We start from the raw sequence: 19,444 nt of genomic DNA, 5'->3' as shown, positions 1-19,444 counted from the left end.
CCCGCAGAATGTATGAGAACGCAGGCTTAAACAGGCAGCTCACAGTTTTTGCTACTCCTTTTGCAGGTGGTCTTGGCGATGAAGACGTGGAGATGCTCACAGATGCGTGACTGCCATCCCTAAGCAACGATCTATCCGTTCAGGACTCGCTTCACATGCAACGTGAAGTCCAGAGCTAAGACAAACAACCAAGGCCCAAATCTGACACCTCTCTAGGTATGTTACGTGAGTGTTAAACACACGCAGAGAGATGAGGCAGCCCAGGCAATCTGAGGAAGAGAACCATGGCCAGTCTGACACTGTGATTCAGGGTGGCTGGGCTCTCCATGCACAACCCCGACACCTCGGGCGTGAAGTCTCTCTCCCTCTCAGTAATGAGCAGATACAGCGATACATCACCTTTCTCAACGAAGTGCTTTGGGATTCCAGCTAACGTGGTCCACACAGGCGGAAAGTGTGACCACGCAAACAATATTTTCATCCCGAAGACTGGCCCCTCTGCAGCGTAGGGGAGCTGAGCTGCATTTGGCATGGGTACCCGCAAGCGTGAGGACAGCCACGTCCATGGCTTGTGCCCCAGATCTGAGCCTCCATGGAATTACCCGAACCGTTCCCGTAGCTGTGTGTGTACCCTGGTGGCATGTCTGAACAGGGAGGCGCCGCCACCCCGCTGCTACAGCTGAGAACTGAGGGAGGGCAAGGTTAATTTTCTGAAGTATGAGCCCTCTTCTCTGAGCTCAGCTCAGCACCCTTGGTGCTGGGCCCCCCACCTCCTCCTTCGGCAACGTTTGCTCCCCTTTGCATGAGCTAAGTTGCTCCTCCTCTTCATCATGTACAGCCAAGAGTATGAAGCTCCTGCCTTTATTTACAACGCCCTAAAAACACCACAAGTGCAAGCGGCCACCCGACCTAGACAGACACCGCAGCATCTTGTCCGTGCCCAAAGCAAGGGCTGGTAGAACAAGGACTCAGAACGATGCTCAAGCAAACCCTTGAGTAGCAGATAAATCTCTTCGCTCCCTACCATGTCCAAAGATAAACGAACAGAGCAAGTGAGCCCTAAATGAAAACCAGGCTTAATACCTGTTGACAAAAGCCTTCTTCGGCCCCGTAATCCCACAGTTCGTGTTGGTGGAAGCTGCACGTTTCTGCTTCCGCTGGAATCCATGAGGCTTCTCCCTAAGAGGCGTGCGGAGATCCCACCTCCAAATTCCACATGGAACCCCCCCCCCACCCCCGAGTTTTGGGAAGCGAAGGGATGCCGGTACTGCCCGTAAGTGTTTGCAGGCGTACAGGAAGCATGACTGTAAAACAGTGTGGTTAGAGTTCAGGGCCTGATCCTCTCGCTGGTTTTCACATCAGCATCTCATTGGCCTCAACAGGAAATCAGCATATGTAAACAACTGCTCTTATTTATTTATTTTCATACCTTGTAGACTTTGGTAAGGGAAGGACAAGGTATTTTTTTCTTCCAATGTATTCATGCAAGATCTAGCACAAATGGTACTCGGAGGCGGAGAGGAGCCCAGGCGATGCCAGAGCCTAAATAACGTTATCAGGCCAATAAAACAGCTCTGAGCTGGATCTGAGCTCACACACATAGACAGTTCGGTACAGCGTCTAATCTCCATTATTGACAGAGTCGCAGTGACTCACTCTTATTTACAAGTCCACCTGCAAAACAGGCTAAGAACTCACCTGCCTTTAACAGCTTTCTGTGCAGCGGCATTTTATCATTTTGGGATGAAACAGGAGCTGAGGTTTTTCCCAGGTTCCTTTCGGCCCCGTTCCCAGTTTCACCCGTTAGTGTGAAACGCAATTACACAGTCTGCTGGGCTCGGCACACATGAGAAACGGACTGAACCGCTTCCGAATGATCGTGAGCCGTAATTTTTCACCGCTGTTATGTCAAGGCACCACCGGAGACCTGATTTCATCCGGCAGCCGACGCAACACGACCGAAACCAACCGCCTGAGACCAGGCGCTGCTCACCAAGGGGTGTTTCTCTGTGTTTTAAACATTGAGCATCTTTCATTCTCTTGTTCTTAGGGAAGGGAAACAAACGACACCAGGCCCCAGCCATACATCTCGTAGCCAGCCAGGGGAATCTGCCCCGAGCCCTGTGCCCACCTCAGCCTGCACAGAGCAGCCAGCACACCCCAGTCCGGCAGCTCCCTGCACATTATTTTTTCCATGCCTTTTGAGCCCCCTTTGCTGCCCACCGCGCCAACCCCATGCCAAGAATCTCCCAAAAGCATTGAGCGTGCGCCCTCCCGGTTCAATCCGGCATACCTTTACGGAGCTCATTTGTTACCCCAGTCTTGCAAAGGGACCTGGAGGTATGGAAAACCCACCATCTTCTCACAGAAACGCAGCAGGGGAAAAATAAAAATTAAAAAAAGGGTTGAAAATGCTTCCTCCCCTGAATATCACAGCAAGGTTTTTACCTGAGTTGGGCTCTTGCGACAGCCTGCGCCCATTGCTTCCCCGGCGTCCGTGGGCCCTTGGTGGGTCACCGTCGTTCCCTGAGGCCATTGCAGAGAGATGCTCAGGAGTATCAGCTTTACCTGGAATGACGAGAGGCAGTAAGTGACCCGGGTTATGAGCAGCCAGCAGGGACACTGGAGCCTCGCCACCCCTTGCTCCCTCTCTCGCCTCCCAGGACAGCCTTAGGAAGCCCCTTTGGCCGAGCCAAGCGCTCAGAGGAGCGATGCCGCCTGCTTTTATCTCTGCCAGCGACCTGGCTCCTCCCTTTCCCCCATTCCTGGCCACACCATGTCCCTTAGCTAGATTTCTCCTCTCTTCCTGACTCTTCTCGGTGACGTGTTTGCAGACAGTCATATGCCAGAGGAGAAAGTCACCCAGCTCCCTACCCGACTTCACCACCTGTACTGGAAACCAGCCAGCTGTCCCCTGACCCGCTCGGCAAGTGCCAGGGGCTGGGTTCTTACCCAGCCCAGACAACGGCAGCATCTGCAGTGGCTTCACGCTGGGATGAAAGCAAAATAAGATCTCAGCACAAAGGGCTCAGACAACTCCCCAGCTGCACCCAGAGAAGGTGGCTGGGAACTGAGCCGTGGGGCTCCAAAATGCTGTGGCCACGAGGGTTCAGAGCGTGGCAAGAGGAAACCGACCCGCGACCGCGCCGAGCTGCCGTGGCTCCCGCGCGGACCTGCAGCCACGGCGCCCACTTCTCCTTGCAAGCACCTCCTACTTATTTTCCACAACTTCTACAAGAGATGAGCACTCTGTTTCCCTGTATATAGTTTCCCCTGTTCTTTATTCTGAGCTCCTCTCAGAGTAAGAAAATTGAGAACCAAACGCGCGGCTCCTACTGCCCCTGAACTTCACAGGGATCCTAAACCTTAGGGCTCGTCACGGTCCTCAGCTCCTTTACCCCTCTGCTCGTCGCAGTGACCTCAGCCCTGGTTTTTGCAGAGAAGGAAGCGGGGCCACGCAGCCACCGTCGGGGTTAGAGAGAGATCTCTGCGGCTCCTGGCCTCCCACTGGCATGCCAGTACTTGTTCCCGGGCCAGGCTCCTGCAGGGCTAAACTGGTGGGGTTTCTGATTTGCACCAGGTTTAAATTCATCAAGACACACTCACAGCCAGAAATTTAAATTGTATCCCGGGCAAAAATAAAAGCAAAGCGTTGGTTATGGATAAATAACCACTTATGCCAGGATTAGAAGCGCAACACACATGGTCGAAGCTTATATCTTTACACTGAAGGCTATTCAGCAGAAAAAATAAATTGAGACCATAACTGGTAATGTAAAGTACAGCCTGCAGTCAAGGTGGGGATGGGGGCTGGAAATGCAAAGCTTATCAGCCCAGCTTAGAAAGCCATGGTGTATTTGCATAGCTGCGTTCAGTGAGCCCGAGCCGCAGTGACACACAGATGGAGATGCTGTTTTTTCCTACGCGCCTCTGAGGACAGGATTTCCCTTTTCCTCCCCAACCTCAAACATCCCCATCCAAGGAAAAGCTGAAAACACGATGAGGATCAGCAGCTGGGACCGAGGGTAAAGCAGGGAGGAGAACTGGCTCCCACTTGCCCAGATCAGCAGAGATCTGGGCTCCAGAGCTGCTCCTCTCCTTGCTCTTCTCTGCTCTGGGACATGATGGAGGCAGCTCAGGGAGTGTTTGGAGCAGATGCTCGTGCCCCCATCCCCTCCTCTGCAGGAGAAACCCTCCTGTGCTTCCTCCGCTGCCATCCCCAGTTCTTCCTCGGGCGCTGAGCAAGGCTCCAGCTCCAGCCTACCCTGTGTAGGAAGGCCTCGGTGCCTTTCAAAGGGAAGCAAGACTCACAGCAGCTCTCTGGAGTTCGTGGGTAAGCGAATTCCTACTGTACTCTGCCGTGCTACAACCCAAGGATGCACCAAGCGCTGGGGAAGATGGGGACTCATCCAGCCAAAGAGTTCAGCTGCCTCTGGAGCTTTTACAGTTTGGTCTATAGGTGCAAACGGCTGTGTTTCACATCACCCCACAGCCTCCGACCCAGACCTCAGCCAGGAGTAACAGGGGATTTCTGATGCAGACCCGACTGCTCAGGACGAAGAATGGCTGGTGAGTGCAGGAGTCCGAGAAGAAGCTGACTCGTGATTCTTCACATTTACTGTCTGGCAAACCCTTAGGAAGCGGCAGGCTGCGACTGCGGCCGTCATTTAAGAGGAACTTTCATTTTCAGTTTCCTTCTCGATATAGTTTCTTGCAGCGCTTTCTTCTCTTGCAACACGGGACACTGCAGCCCTTTTGCGCACACGCACATCTGGGACCAGCAGCCACGTCCCCGTCAGCACGCTGCCGGTCTGCAACCTGCTCCCCGGGGAGGACCCTCAGCTCCCACTTCTGCAAACCAAGTGAACGCCCAAGATGTCTCACTGCCAGGCTCTGCTGCCGGCCAAAACGCCTCAGACCATCCTCTCCAGGATCAAGAGCACTGCTGCCCTCATTCCTCCTGCTTCCCAGCCCAGTGCCCCTTTGATTTGCCCCATTGCCCCTTTTTATGAGAAGAGCGCAGTGTGAAGGAAGACATGACACCCATATACTTAAAGACAGCCCAAGGCAGCAGAAAATGAAGGCTCTCCAGAACTTGGGATAGGGCTCAAGGGAGGGCTTGGGGGAAGCTGGTTGCTGGGAGCAGCCCCTTGTTCTCAGCAGCTGCTAAAAGATTCAGCCACACCCTGACTTTTTGCTCTTTTGACCCACAAAGGGTTAAAAGAAGCAGACGGCACCTATAGGATGTGGATTTAGCAACACCTCCAAGGTGGCACAGGAATCTTATCTTTATTAATGAGCACATGCCATGCAAACAACCAGCCCTCCTGGAACTTGCCAGCCTTCCCTAATAAAAGGAGAAAGACCTTTGCCTCACCTGTTTCTCAGTTCACCCTCATCTCCTTTCCTTCAAACATCTCTGATACATTTCTTGTGAGCCCTCATGACCTGCTCACCACTTCTCCCAGCTTTTCTCCCCAGGAAAGCGGCTGGGTGCAGGGAAGACGGTGGGACCGGCCCAGAGAGGGAGGCAGAACTGCAAGCTGCAGGAGGGGAGAGGATCTGCAGGAGCAGCCATAATCCCTATGAACAAGCCTGGTTATGGGGCTCTGAAGTCACCCTCCGACATGTTACGAAGATCCTGTTCCAGGAAATGAGCAGAGCATCCTCTGGGATGAGCATTTCACAGGTCTGGCCCTGGGCCCGCACATGGGAGCCATTCCATCGTACAGGGCAGCTAATTCCCTGCAGGACAGAGATCCCCCAGGATCCCTGTGCCCTGCTGCCATCCCTGCACCGACAGCGCGGGATCAGCCCCGCTCCTCCCAGCCTGCCCGGGAAGAGCAAACAGGTGAGTTTGCCCAGTTTGGCATCTACCCACCCAGCACGGTACCAGGGTCCAGCGGGCCCACAAGCCGCAGTAGCCACAGGCATTGCGGCCAGGGTCCCCCCCGCAGCCCTGTGCTCCGCGTCCCGGCGGTTCCCAGCTGCTGGGCGGGAAGCCGTGCAGGCGAGCCTGCAAAGCCACACGTGCCGTGCCCACGGCTGAGGTCACAGCCCAGAGCGGGGTGACATGGATGTCACCCCGGTCCTCAGCGTGGCACAACGCTTCCCACCGACAGCTCACGCAACTCTGGCCACCCTGAACTGGGCACGGGGGGTGCCGGGTGCGGCTGTCACCGCCGCCACCTTGCAAGTGGGAGGAAAAAAAATCCCACTTGGAGGAAATATTATTAAAAGAGGCAATATCCCCTCTTTGGGGCACCGAGCAGCTCGGAGCGAGACCTTTCAGCCCGGTCCCAGCTACCGCACACACCGGAGCGCTGCTGGCTGAGGTACCCTTGCGTACTTTAACCTTGTTCACCGGGCGGTGCAGGATGAGGCCCTGCGGCTCTGCCCACCCCTCCCGCCTTCCCGGGGTCCCCCGGAGCCCACCGGCACCCCGGGGCTCCCGGTCCATCCCTCTCCCGGCAGCCGCGGCACCGCCCGGCCGGGCCCGGTGAATAGCGATAACCCGGCTCGGGGGAGGCTAGGGGGGAGGGATGGGGGGGTCCCCCTGCTACTTACCGCGTCCCGGCGGGGAGCAGGGGTGTCCCGGGGAGCTAACGCATCCCGGCGGGGAGCTGCTCCATCCCCGCCGCCTCCCTTCCTGCCTCCTCCCCGGAGCGCGGCGCGGGGGAAGGAAGCGAGCAGGGCCGGGGAGGAGGAGGGAAAAGAAGAAGAGAGAGAGAGAGAAAAAAAAAAAAAAAAAAAAAAAAAAAAGAAACCCAACCCCAGACCATAGATGCGGGGCCGGGAAGGGCTCAGCTCCCTCTAGAGGCACCTTCCCCGGCCGGAGCGTGGGAAAGCGGCTGCGGTTCTGCGCAGCGCCGAGCATCGCGGCGGGGCCGGGGGTAGCGGTGGCGGGGGGCAGCGGGGCTCCTCGGGGGGCGCCGGGGGTGGGGGTGAGGCTGGGGCATCGCCTGGCTGCGGTTTTGCTGGGAGCAGGATTGGGGCTGCTCTGCCAAGCCCAGCGCTGCAGGGACGGAACGTCCCATCCCATCCCGGCACCCTGCTCACCACGATTCCCCAGGAGTCTTTCTTTGGCTTCTCCCCGGGTTCTCCAGCGATTTCATAGAATCACAGAATGGTTTAGGTTGGAAGGGACCTTAAGGCCGACCCAGTGCCACCCCCTGCCCCGGGCAGGGACACCTCCCACCAGCCCAGGTTGCTCCAAGCCGCGTCCAGCCTGGCCTTGGACACCTCCAGGGATGGGGCAGCCACAGCTTCTCTGGGCAACCTGGGCCAGGGGCTCACCACCCTCACAGCAAACAATTTCTTCCTAATATCCAATCTAAATCTCCCCTCTTGCAGTGTAAAACTGTTCCCCCTCATCCCATGGCTCCCCTCCCTGATCCAGAGTCCCTCCCCAGCTTTCCTGGAGCCCCTTTAGGGACTGGAAGGGGCTGGAAGGTCTCCCCGGAGCCTTCTCTTCTCCAGGCTGAACCCCCCCAGCTCTCTCAGCCTGTCCTCACAGCAGAGGGGCTCCAGCCCTCCCACCATCTCCGGGGCCTCCTCTGGCCCCGCTCCAACAGCTCCGTGTCCTTCTGCTGTTGGTGCCCCAGCGCTGGAAGCAGCACTGCAGGGGGGTCTCACAGAGCAGAGCAGAGGGGCAGAATCCCCTCCCCTTGCCCTGCTGCCCACGCTGCTGGGGATGCAGCCCAGGCTGTGGGGAATTTCTGGGCTGCCAGCGCACCTTACCAGCTCATGTAGAGCTTCTCATCCACCAGCACCCCCAAATCCTTCTCCTCAGGGCTGCTCTCCATCCCTTCATCCCCCAGCCTGGATTTGTGCTTGAGATTGCCCTGACCCACGTGCAGGACCTTGCTCTTGGCCTTGTTGAACTTCATGAGCTTCGCATGAGCCCACCTCTCCAGCCTGTCCAGGTCCCTCTGGATGGCATCCCTTCCCTCCAGTATGTCGACCATGCCACACGGCTTGGTGTCGCCAGCAAACTTGCAGAGGGTGCACTCAATGCCACTGTCCATGTCGCCGACAAAGATGTTAGAGGCAGTCCCGATACCAACCCCTGAGGAACGCCACTCATCTCCATTTTCTGACCTTTTTGTTAAGGCTGTAGCACCATGGCATGATCGGTTTGCCCTCTGTCGGGGTCCCCAGCAGGTAGGGCCAGGAGCCCTGTGAAAGCCATTCTTAGAGCATATCAGGAGTTTCTAGTAGGGAACTTCTGTGTTGATCCACCAGCAAAAAAGAGTCACTGGTGGCAGAGGTGGTTCACACCAAGTGATTTAGGAAAGTTGAAATCCACGGAGATTAGAAAAAAATCACAGTGGCTGGAGGAAAGGGTGTGATTCACCCTGGAGAGAAGATAGAGAGCTTCTTTGCTGGAGGTGGCTCTCAGCTCAGCAAGCTGCCCTGGCTGCTTTTCCTCTCCTTGCTCCTTGGGAGGCTGCCAGGGACTTCACTGTTGGTGCCGAAAAATGCCAGATAAGCAGAGGTCTGGGGCCAGCATAAATGCCTGACTGCTAATTATCAAATTACCTGTCTGTCCAGTGGTAGGAGCACTGTTCATGCCCTGGAACGACGTTGCCCTGTGGGATGCTCCCTACCCCAGAGCCGAACAGAAAGATTTTTTTGAATCCTTGACTTACTTGGCTGAGCTTTTCTGGGGAAAATGGGCCCCCGGGTGCAGAGGGCCCTGCTCTGGCTCCAGAGATGCCCTCTCCCCTTGGAGGCAGGGGCTGCTGGGGACGTGGCCTTGGCAGACCTTTCTGAGGGTGGTAGCTGCATCAACACCAGTGAAAAGCAAGTTGTTGTCGTGGTTTGGTTCTGTTCTACCTCAAACCAGGACGTTTGTGGAGGGTGAAGCAAAGGATGGCTGCAGTGACTGCGGGGGCCAGGGGCCAGGAGAGATGTGCCCTGGCTTTTGGTGGGGTAAGACTAGTCATGGAGTAGAGGGAGATGAGGAATCAGCTACTGGGGACTGTCACCGTCAGCCTGGTAGCAAGGGGTCTGCCTTCCTCCCAGCGTGCGCTCAACAGAGAAACTCCCGGTCCCGGGGGGAGGCTCGAGGTCTCACCATGACCCTTAATTCTGCACTGAGCTTTTGGGGGGAGTTTTGGTGGTGAATGCTGCAATGGTGGCTGTTTGGGTCTGAATTTCCCTGCCTCTGGGTTATCCCAGTGCCCCTGCCCATCTGTGCTGGTGGTGGCCGCTCTTGTGCACAGCCGGTGTGACGGGTGGCCGGGTTTTAGGCTGAATACCAGCACAGGCACATGGGGATGTGCTGACTGCTGCAGGGTGAATCCTGTGCTTCTCTCCACCGCATTACATCAATCTGGGCTGTTCCTGAGTCTCGCCACCATTTCAGATTTAGCATCCCCGAGTATTACCTCATTGGGCGGCAGCATGGGTGAGAGCTTCTGCAAAAGCAATTCTTATCTAAAATCCTCCTTCCTTTTTGCAAACCACTTCTCTTCCACCTCAAATACATTGCACAGCACCTCTGTGGCACAGCTGTAGAAAAACAGCTGGGAAGGTGGTGGTAGGTGAGCATCAGGTGTATGGTATTCACAGGTGCTTCTAATCACATCGAGCAGCAAAAGTTGTGGAAAATAAGTAGAGGGACTGGACAACTCCTCTGTGTCCACAACAAAGAGCTTGTGGGGACCGAGCTGTGGGTGGGCAGTGGGGAATCAATCATAGAATCATTCGGGTTGGAAAAGACCCTTGGGATCACCGAGTCCAACCATCAACCCCACTCTACAAAGTCCTCCCCTACACCATATCCCCCAACACCTCATCTAAACGAGTCTTAAACACATTCAGGGATGGTGACTCCTCCACCTCCCTGGGCAGCCTATTCCGGTGTCTGACCACTCTTTCTGTGAAGAATTTTTTCCCAATGTCCAGCCTAAACCTACCCTGCTGCAGCTTGAGCCCGTTCCCTCTTGTTCTATCACTAATTACCTGTGAGGAGAGACCAGCACCAACCTCTCTACAATGTCCTTTCAAGTAGTTGTAGAGTAGTGAGGTCTCCCCTCAGCCTCCTCTTCCTCAAACTAAACAGTCCCAGCTCCTTCAATCACTCCTCAACAGATTTATTCTCCAGGCCCTTCACCAGCTTCGTTGCCCTCCTCTGCACTCGCTCCAGCACCTCGAGATCTCTCTCGTATTGAGGTGCCCAAAACTGGACACAACACTCAAGGTGTGTCCTCACCAGTGCTGAGTACAGGGGGACAATCACCTCCCTCCTTCTGCTGGTCACACTATTTCTAATACAAGCCAGGATGCCATTGGCTTTCTTGGCCACCTGGGCACGCTGCTGGCTGCTGGAGAGTCTTAAAGAGGGGGGAGATATCAGGGATAGAGGGAAATGAGTTTGAAAGTACCAGCTCTGTTACGGGAATGGCCAACATGGACGTCAGGAAATGATGGCGGGTGGCAAGCAAGTATTTAGGAGATCATTTGATGAGTGGTCTCAATCCTGCGTGTGGCTCTGCTGGTGCGAAGGCGGCCTGCTTAGCTACTGCAGTGGCTTTAAGATGTTGAGGCAATAGGGAAAAAATTCCTGCACTGGCTTTAGGATTGCTGATGCTATCGGGAAACATTCCCCGCTTCCACTGGTATCCCCTTTTACTGGTGTAAATAGAGAGGTGTACTTGCTGGTGTAAATAAAGAGGTATATTTGCGGGTGTAAATAAGAGATTTGTGGCAGAGAAGGAGCCTCTGCTTTCAGGATTCACGTAGTGTTTTAGGATGTGGTTTCACCAATTGGTTGATGCAGCCTAAATCTGCTGCTGGAGGACAGGGGGCTGCGCTCCTCTGTGCACCCCCGGCCCCCTTGTGCCAGCAAGAGCAAGGGGCTGATGTGAAAACCCCCTTTTTGCAGCGAGGAGGGCTGCGGGTTGTGCTTCGCGGGTTGTGCTTCGCGGGAGCCGTGCCCGGTGCTGGCCGCCCGAGCCCGGCGATGGCAGAGGAAAGGAAACAGGAGGGTGCAGCTGGAGGGTGGGAGAATCTCGGTTTCAACCAGTCACAATGACATGGCACTTTTAGATGACGGGGTGGTTTTTTTTGAGGGGAAAAAAAGCCCTTCTTGCAGCCAGCAGCTTGTGGGCTAGCTGAGCCGAGGGTGGGCAGGGACAGCCAGAAGAGACTCCGAGGGTAGGAGCAAAGCTGAAGTCCTACCAGGGGTTGTCTGAGGGATACGTGACATCAGCCCAAGCAGCTTTAGGCGAGTGTTACTGCAGCGACGGCTCTGTCGAGCGCAGGAACATTGCAGGGAACATCATGCCCCTGCCTGAGCCTGGGATCCCAGGAAAACACCCTCGGAAACGTGCCTGAGTGGCCAAGGGAGAAACAGGTCCTTGCCGTTTGCTGCTGTTTCGGTTCCTGCCATGATTGTCATGAATGCATTGCACTGCGATGGCAAACGTTGCTTTTAAAGGCTGTTTGCTCCGCTGCGGCTGGCAGAAGCAGTAATTTTTTATCTTTCTCTCTTTGCCCGTGGAACTGCGCTGCCGGAGGAGTTCTTGCGTGAAATTTCCGTGCTAGGCCAAAGTGTGGCAGAGGCAGGAATGCTGCAAGGATGAGTCACCGTCGGTGGAAGGAAGGCTTCGCCTTTTGGGGGCCCCTCTTCTCCCCCAGCTCTGGCCTGAGCTTGGTCTGCATCCCCCCCTCCAGCCCTGGGTTCTCCACCCTTTGCCCCACGGGCACCATTTCCGCCCCTCCGGGTGCTATTTGTCCCCCCTCAGCCCTGTTTCAGACCCCTGTCGCTGTCTCGGTGTCTCCGGGTTCCGGGCGGTTGGGGACTGTTTGGTTTAAATCCAGTTCTGAGCCGTTGAGGCACCGGCTGCCCCCGCGGCCATGATGGAGGCCCTGCCGGCCGCCCGGGCTCCCCGCCGTCCCTCCCTGCTCCAGCTCCTCCGCAGCTTCTTCGGGCTCCTGCGAAACGTGCGAGGGACACAGGAGCCCGGGGTGGAGGGGGAAGAGCTGGGCGCCGTTGGGGACAGCAGCAGCCATGGGGGGCTGGCAGGCCAGCAGCGCCCATACTGGGAGCCCTGGGAGGGGGCCGAGGGGGAGAGCACGGAGCCGCTGCTGGGGGAGCTGGAGGGGCTCGGCCTGGCCGGCTCCCTGGGGAGCAGCAGGAGCGGGAGCTGCCTGACGGGGAGCACCAGCAACACGGAGCTGGTTTGTGAGGTGGTGGACACTCCTGCCAGTAGCCCAGCCCAGCAACACGCAGGCCACGGGGTGGCCAGCCAGGAGGGGACGGCCGTGCCAGAAGCTTTCGGTGACAAATCTCTGGAGACGTAAGCGTTAGGGCGGGGGGTGACATGGGGCCAAAGGCCTGGCTCGCTCCCGTGCCCCTATCAAGGGACCACGTCCTCGTAGACATGGATGCCCCAGAGGGACAGGGAGAAGCCCGCTTGGCTGCGGGTCTTGTCGGATCCCAAGCAGCCGGTGTTTTGCAGAAGGCTGCTCGTTTGGGTTTTATAAAGAGCTTCTCATTTGGGTGTTATAAAATCCAGTTTTCCCTTTACTTCCTTAAAACATTGAAATGAGCCCAGTGTTTCCTACGGCCACAGTTGTCTTCCAGAACCTGCGTAGCCTCGGGGCATCCTGTACCCACAGCGGGCAGGCTCCATCCCCACCGCTGCCTGCGCTGCTCTTACCTCCCCAGAGGTCCCCAGGTGGCCCCGTATGGAGTGCGGCACCCACCAGGAACCTGAGTTACAGCCCTTTGGCCTCTCCAGGCTGCTGACAGGGGTGCAACTGGATCCTGTTGTGTTAGGGCTACTGCTAGAGGGTCAGGAATCACAACGCTGGTGCTGCTGGGCTCTGTTTGAACACACCTGACTGTGCTTTGCCTCCAGGGATGGGCTCCTTCAAGGTCCAGGTGCTGATGGTGAAGATGTTACCTGTGGTGCAAGCCCTGAGCCAATGTTTTCTGTGGACTTTGACGCCGAATGTGAGAAAGAGCAGCTCCTGAAAGGTGAGAGGATGGCTCAGCGGTGAAGGAGATCCCCCCTCATCCCTGAGGACTCGAGGGCTGCCTGGGGCAGCTGGTTGGTGGGAGAAGTCCTGAGGAATGACTGGTAGCCCTTCTCCCAGCCCGTGTGCTGCCTTTTGTGTACAAGCCCCGGGGCTAGTGCTGCACGCTGTCTGCTGGCTAAGTGTTGGCATCAAAGCTGCGTCTTGGAGAAGACCAACCAGGGGGATTGCCCAGGGAGTCTCATAATCCGGGAGAGTACCCAAGGGTCGGGGCAGAGGGCACTGAAAATGGCCCAGGGGATGTGAGGGGCTGGGGCACTTCAGCCAGTTGACTGCTGAATGCAATGCCTGACGTGCCTGGCAGTAAGTCCGTTTGCTTTGCTGTACTAGAGGATCTGGACCTGGCACAATATGCTCTCTCAGACACGCCGCTGGGGCCACGGTTGATTGCTGTGCAAGGACAGCATGAAGGAAGGGAGGTGCCGGCCCCGGGGAGTCACTGTTTTCTCTGGGCTTGTTTTAAACAGCAGATGAGGGGGCAGGATCCCCGACAGCAGAGCTGACCCAGTGGAACACGCTCTTCAGCACAAACAAACATCGACAGACTTCACATAAGGTTGGTGGAAGGACGTGGAGCATGGGGCTAAGGCGGAGAAGCCTGAGAAGGCCCTACGTGCAGGCAGATCTAAGTGCCTTCAGGCCTTAGAAAAGGCATAGGGCTAGATCAGCATGGGGGATGCTAAAACTGAGCCCTGGCACTACCGTGTCAGAGGCTGTGGACTTTCAGGGGTGTCTTTGAAGTTCTTCTGTACCTCCATGGCCCGTTCCAGCTGAGCAGGGAATGGTCTCAAGATGCTGCAGGTCAGTGATGGGCAACACATGGTTTTGGGACATTTGCTGAGATGGGATGGATGGGAGTGAAATAGGGATAGTAGCCAGAGCCAGGCCTTTGGGATTCCCTTCCTGGTCTTCTCACAGACCCACGCTGTGACTATGGTCGTTTAATTGAGGTTAACTTGTTACCCACCCACCCTGAAACAAGCTGTACGTGCAAAATTATCTTGCCATCCCTGACAATCCTGTTGTAATAGCTCCTCGATCTCCCTAAAACGTCGATCCAAAGTAGAACAAGGGATGACCCTGCAGACTGGGTCTTCATCTGAGATGAGGGTCAGGTCAGGGATGCTGGTGATTGTCCCCAAGACAGTGTAAGCAAGCCTAGAGGAGGCCACGGATGGCGCAGGATGGGTGTCTCCAATCCAGGCAAAATAAACAGGGCGGGTTTGTAGCAGAGCAACAAATCTGCAGCAGAGCAGAGACTCCAGCTGCTCGCTCAGGGCTCTGAGAGACGCTGAAAAAGATGCAGGACCTGGTAGAGCTGCAGGAAGCAGCTGGGGTGGCGGGTGGGTTGGTGGTTTAATAAAGCCGTTCTGCCGGAGCGTGGGTGTGGGGTGTGAATGGTGCAGCATGTAGATACAAGGCAAATTAGGCCCCCTCTCTGCTGGATGGTGCAGCGCATTAAATCAGCTCTTTGAGAAATGGTCAATGTTTTGTTCCAGACAGTGAAGGGGAACTCCAGGGCAGTGTTTTAAAAGTAGTCTTGGGGAGCTGCCTGAAGCTGTTAAAAACTTGGGGTTTTAATAGATTTCTTTTCAATATGGCCACTGCCTGACAAAATGCAGGAGACAGGAGCCAAGTTAGCGGTCAGGGTGTGGGAGCCTGGAGACCAGAGGTCTGCTGGGTTTTGTCACTCCCTCCCTATGTGACCCTGCGACAACCTTTTTCCCTGCTTGCCTCAGTTTCCCATCTGTGCCCGGAGACATCTACTCAGTTGCATGAAGCACTCTGAGGTCTCTGGATGATGGGGGAGACCTTATCACTCTCTACAACTCCCTGAAAGGAGGTTGTAGTGAGGGGGGATTGGTCTCTTCTCCCAAGTAACAGGCAACAGGACGTGAGGAATTGGCCTCAAGGTTTAGACTGGATATTAGGAAAAATTTATTCACAGGAAGAGTTATCAGACATTGGAACAGGCTGCCCAGGGAAGTGGTTGAGTCACCATCCCTGGACATATTTAAAAGACGGGTAGACGTAGTGCTGAGGGACAGGGTTTGGCGATGTTTTTATCGGTGTTACGTTAATGGTTGGACTCGATGATCTGAAAGGTCCCTTCCAACCTTGACAATTCTATGGTAACTTGGCACTGGGGGGAATTTGGTTTTATTTTCCAGATTGCCTCCTGAAATTAGCGTTGCCTCAGGATCAAGCTGTTGTCAGAGTTGACAAAATGTCTCTGTACACCATCTTTTTTTTTTTTTTTTTTTTTTTCCTCCTTTTTTTCCCCTTTGCAGCCTCGTGCCCGGGGAAGCTTGATGGAGCTGGAAAGCGAAGAGGAGCCGCTTTTGAACGCGGCGGCGAACAGACCTGCAACACCGGCTCTGCCCCTCCGGGCTCCGAACCCCCCTGGCGAGGTGAGCTCCGGGGCTCCCCCCCGCCCAGGCTGGGAGCGGAACCCCCCCGCTGGCAGCCCCCAGCCCTTCGGCAGAGCTGCGCCAACCTGCCGGGGACAGACATTTCCTCGGAGCACCAGGTGGCACTCTCCGACTTCCAACCGAGCTGAGCCGAGCCGGGCTGACCCAGCCGGGGGACAGGGACACCCCTGGGTGTCTGCGGGGCCACCCGGGTCCAGGCTGCGGGGAGCAGGGGGACAGCGGGGACAGGAGGATGGGGCGCCTCGAGGGACCATCTCTGCAGGGGCCAAAGAGGTTTTCCATCAACATACAGAGCCCTGGGGCTGTTCAGCCTGGAGAGGAGAAGGCTGAGAGGGGATCTCGTCGGTGTTGATCAATACCTAAAGGGCAGGTGGCAAGAGGATGGGGGCAGGCCCTTTTCAGTGGTGCCCAGAGACAAGGGGCAACGGGCACAAATTGGAACGTGGGAAATTCCATCTGAACATAAGGAAAAACTTCTTTCCTTTGAGGGTGCCAGAGCCCTGCAACAGGCTGCCTAGAGAGACTGTGGAGTCCCTTTCTCTGGAGACATTCGAACCCCTCCTGGACGTGTTCCTGTGCCACCTGCTCTGGGTGGCCCAGCTCTGGCAGGGGTTTGGACTAGCTGATCTCCAGCAGTCCCTTCCGACCCCCGCCATTCTGGGATTCTGTGATCCAGGTCTGGTGACCCCACGCAGGGGTGGGCGTATTCGCCTCCTGCAAACCCTTGGCAAAACCGGGACTCCAAGCCCTGCCCCGAGGCTGCTGCAGCGCTGTCGGTCGTGGGTTGCACAGTCCAACCATGAGCCCATGGCTCACTCTGGCTCCCCCAAGCATTGCTTAACTGTCCAGAGGATGTGACCAAGGGCAAGTTGCTCTCTGCTCCCCAGGCTGCTCTGGAGCTGGGCCACCCTGCTGGTCCCCAGCAGGAGGGAGCTGGTCCAGCTCGCCTGGGTCCGCAGCACCCAGCTCAGCAGGGTGTGATGGCTCTCCAGGGATGCTGCGGTACGGAGAGCAATTGCAACTGTGAAAAGGAACAGCCAAACCCCCTGCTGTTCATCAGGTTTTATCCACAGAGTTTCCTCCTGCTTCCCTCTGGGGTTGCTGGGGGAGGCAAGGCGCCTTTCCCAGTGGGGCAGGGTGGGAGGATGAGGATGGTGTCGGCGCCAAGCGCCCGGGGGCCGAGGTCAGAGCTGTGATGCCCCAGCTCCCTGCAGAGCACAGCCGCCGGGCCCAGACCATGGGTGTCTCCACGCTGAGTTTATCACGGCTGTGCTGTCTCTGGGCTCTGGATGAAGAGAGAATACGAGGCTTCAGGCAAAGCGCTTCTCGCACGCAGCAGATTTATCAAATTGATTAAAAAAACCCACAACAGATCCAGGCCTTGTTCCTATAATAGCTATTGGAGCATGTTGGATGTTAATCAAACCGTCTGTTTGCTGTGTCCAGAGAAGCCAGCATAAGCCAGCTTGTGTTTTTCAGGCATTGGAAGAGCTGTCAAGCTATAATCTGTTTAGGACAAAATAACTTATAAATACACCTTCTGATAATCTGCTGTACAAATGTGGGAAGAGAGGGGGGGTTCCTGTGACTGCGTGTATGTATCGGAGGACTGATAAATCTCTGTGGGGGCTGAGTGTCATCCCTCCCAGCAAGGGGGGAGAGAAGGGACTCCCAGACCTTCCTCCTTTTCCCCTTTGTCCCCAGCGCAGAATTGTTCTGTCCAGACCATTCCCTCCAACTTTTCCCATTAGATTTGAAATATTCCAAAATAACGGAACTCCCATCTCTTCCCTCGGGGAGGCACGCCATGGTCTCCCGGGGATTTTTCCTCATCGGGTAAGAAGGCTAACCCATCACTTGACTCCCGGGTGTGAGTCCTGAAGCAGGGGGCTCCTGCGAGCACCCTGAGAAGACTCAGATCCTTGGCACGTCAGCACCGAGAGTGCTCAAGCGTGGCAGCAGAGCTCTCTGCGGGCAAGAAGCTTGGGACAACCTGCTTAAAAGGTCTTGCAGGTCTGCGATGAAGAGGCCAAGCAGGCAGCGGCTGGGGTCAGCTCCTGGCTGTGAGGACACGTTCAGAGTGTTATTCCAATTTGCCGCAGTACTTCGGGCTGTCTGTCTCTGACATATTTCTTTCTCTACCCGAGGTTTTCAGAAGACAGAGCAGGAGGAACCCTTGGCTGCTTTGGGAGAAGCTGGGTACAGCTGGGAGCAGGTGGAGGAGGAGCCCCTGGAAAAGTCTGAGGTCAGTCTAGAAGAGAAAAATGCCATCGGTGCACTAGGATGGCACATCTCTCCCGGCACCACCTGCCACCATGGTGCTCTGCGGCCACAGCTGTATTTCTGCCTCCTTCACTAAGTCGTTGTGGGGCCTCGAGCAGGGCACTTGTGCCAGTACGCTTAAAATTGCATAGTGTCAGGTCTATAAATTCATTTTAGAAGAGCTAGTGGTTTCTAGGGAAAAAAAAAGGCACCTTTCAGTGAGGTTATTTATTAAATTAGCCTAGTTTTAAGTCTCCCCTTTGAGAAGACTGGCTCTGCACTCCCTGCCTCAGTTTCCCCTTTCATACTAGGGGTTGCATCCCAACTCCTCCCCTCCAAAGCACCTCGTGAATGAGTGCCGTATTTCTAAATGTCTCTGAAATCTGGGCTGCCAAGGGCGCCAGGCAGTACTGGACGACTGGTTACGGAAACCCTCTGTCCCCGTGCGGGGGAAAGGCGGGGAGTTTCCACGCCTGGCTCTGCGACGGCAGATCCGCGCGCTGGTTCTCACTCCTCACCGGTGCGAGCCGAGGACACCCAAACGGCAGCACGCTCCTCCCGAAGGCAGGGACAGCCCGGGAGAGAGGAAAAAGCGACTTCCTTCGCTCCATGCACAGGAAAAGCGCGCCTGGGAGGTGGGGAGGGGGTGCTGGGGGGCTGCCTGGCCTCGCTGCCCACCGGGTATGTGGGGGTCACCTCACAGCGCCCCATCTCCTCCCTCCTGCAGAGACCAGATGTGTTGTCTTGACTTGAGTAGCTGCAGCAGGGGGATGGGAAACTCCCAAATAGCTTTGGAAAACGGAGCGTGGAGGCGGTTTCTTTGTCTCACGCCATGCGGGCCAGGAGTTTTACTGGGTTGTTAGCTTGGTTATTTTATTTCTTTCTTCCGTGCTCGGCTTTCTCTGCAGCCGTCTCCCTCTGCAGTGTGTGGGCAGGCGCAGACTTTGAGCATTTAGGGAAGCACCCGGGGTTTAACAGGGATGCTTCTCCATCTGAACCCATCTGCCATGGTCTGTTCCCGGCACAGTGGCTCCTTTCAGCCTCTGAGGGGGTGTCTGCAAACAGACGCCGATTCATAAGCACGGTCTGCACGGGCGGATAAAGGCAGGGGCATTCCTGGCGTGGCTCCCGGAGCCGCACTTGGTGGGGAATTGCTGGTGTCCGGCTTCTCTGAGGCTGTAAACGGGACTGGAGGCTGGACGGGTGCAAGCAGCCGGGTGCCAGTGGGGTGTTGGAGCCACCTTGCTTCATGCTGATGGTTGCAACGTGCCGGCATGGGTCCAGCTCTCGTGGTGAGATGTGCTGGAGGTGCCCAGAGCCCCACGCTGCCCAGTGGCTGCAGGTGACAGAGGGGAAGAGCCCATTATTTGGCCTGGGACAGCACCGAGAGCCCCGTCAGATGGTGGGAGAGGGTGGCAGGGCCGGTGGGAGGCACTGCCGCTCTGTGTTGGGCTCTTCAGTCCCTGAGGTCCATCCTTTTCCCTCCCTAGATCCAGCTCCAGGGAAAAGTCGGGAGCAGCCCCTGATGGACCACCCTGCATCGGCAGCCCTCCCGGAGGAGAGAGTGACTCTTCTTCTCTGGCCTCCGTCCTGGTACCCGCCAGGCTTAGTCCTGTCCTAAGGAGGTCCTCGGCTCCAGCTTTGCCCTCTTCTCTCCCCCACGTTTCCCTTTAATGAATATACCATGTTTCCCTTTTTGC

At 56.3% G+C, this 19,444-nt stretch overlaps 2 protein-coding genes across 7 annotated transcripts in view; one reads left to right on the top strand and one right to left on the bottom strand.

Annotated features, from left to right (window-relative positions):
• Positions 1–6,713, bottom strand: part of BAK1 (BCL2 antagonist/killer 1) — a 16,820-nt gene extending 10,107 nt beyond the window's left edge. For 2 of the 4 annotated variants that reach the window (XM_063356526.1, XM_063356528.1), the window contains exons 1-2: positions 6,568–6,713; positions 2,449–2,568 (exon numbers count right to left, since the gene is read on the bottom strand). In XM_063356526.1, coding sequence (XP_063212596.1) covers positions 2,449–2,536 — 88 coding nt within the window. In that variant the 5' untranslated portion in view covers positions 2,537–2,568; positions 6,568–6,713. The remainder of the gene's footprint in view (positions 1–2,448; positions 2,569–6,567) is intronic. The other 2 variants (XM_063356525.1, XM_063356524.1) reach the window with 1 other exon arrangement.
• LOC134525560 (uncharacterized) lies at positions 5,137–19,444 on the top strand. Of its 3 annotated transcripts, XM_063356531.1 has the most exons (6): positions 6,110–6,335; positions 12,873–12,991; positions 13,518–13,606; positions 15,342–15,461; positions 17,638–17,727; positions 19,235–19,444. In XM_063356531.1, exons 2-6 carry the CDS (start codon positions 12,940–12,942, stop codon positions 19,268–19,270), a joined length of 387 nt encoding a protein of 128 aa, XP_063212601.1. In that variant the 5' UTR covers positions 6,110–6,335; positions 12,873–12,939; the 3' UTR covers positions 19,271–19,444. The 3 variants fall into 3 exon arrangements, with proteins under 3 accessions (XP_063212599.1, XP_063212600.1, XP_063212601.1); XM_063356529.1 differs by lacking the exons at positions 6,110–6,335; positions 12,873–12,991; positions 13,518–13,606 and adding an exon at positions 5,137–5,851; XM_063356530.1 differs by lacking the exons at positions 6,110–6,335; positions 12,873–12,991; positions 13,518–13,606 and adding an exon at positions 5,137–5,851 and having other exon boundaries at positions 17,630–17,727.

This window comes from Chroicocephalus ridibundus, chromosome 20 (genome assembly GCF_963924245.1).
Source record: "Chroicocephalus ridibundus chromosome 20, bChrRid1.1, whole genome shotgun sequence".
NCBI classification, from domain to species: domain Eukaryota; kingdom Metazoa; phylum Chordata; class Aves; order Charadriiformes; family Laridae; genus Chroicocephalus; species Chroicocephalus ridibundus.
The sequence above is the reverse complement of the archived record's forward strand: the minus strand, read 5'-3'. Positions and strand labels throughout refer to the sequence as shown.

Excerpts from the sequence above, each read along its gene's own strand:
- LOC134525560 (XM_063356529.1), top strand. The coding sequence starts at position 5,444 with ATGACCTGCTCACCACTTCTCCCAGCTTTTCTCCCCAGGAAAGCGGCT. Across the intron at positions 5,852-15,341 it reads TGCCCGGGAAGAGCAAACAG|CCTCGTGCCCGGGGAAGCTT; the intron begins GTGAGTTTGCCC and ends TCCCCTTTGCAG. Across the intron at positions 15,462-17,637 it reads CTCCGAACCCCCCTGGCGAG|AAGACAGAGCAGGAGGAACC; the intron begins GTGAGCTCCGGG and ends CGAGGTTTTCAG.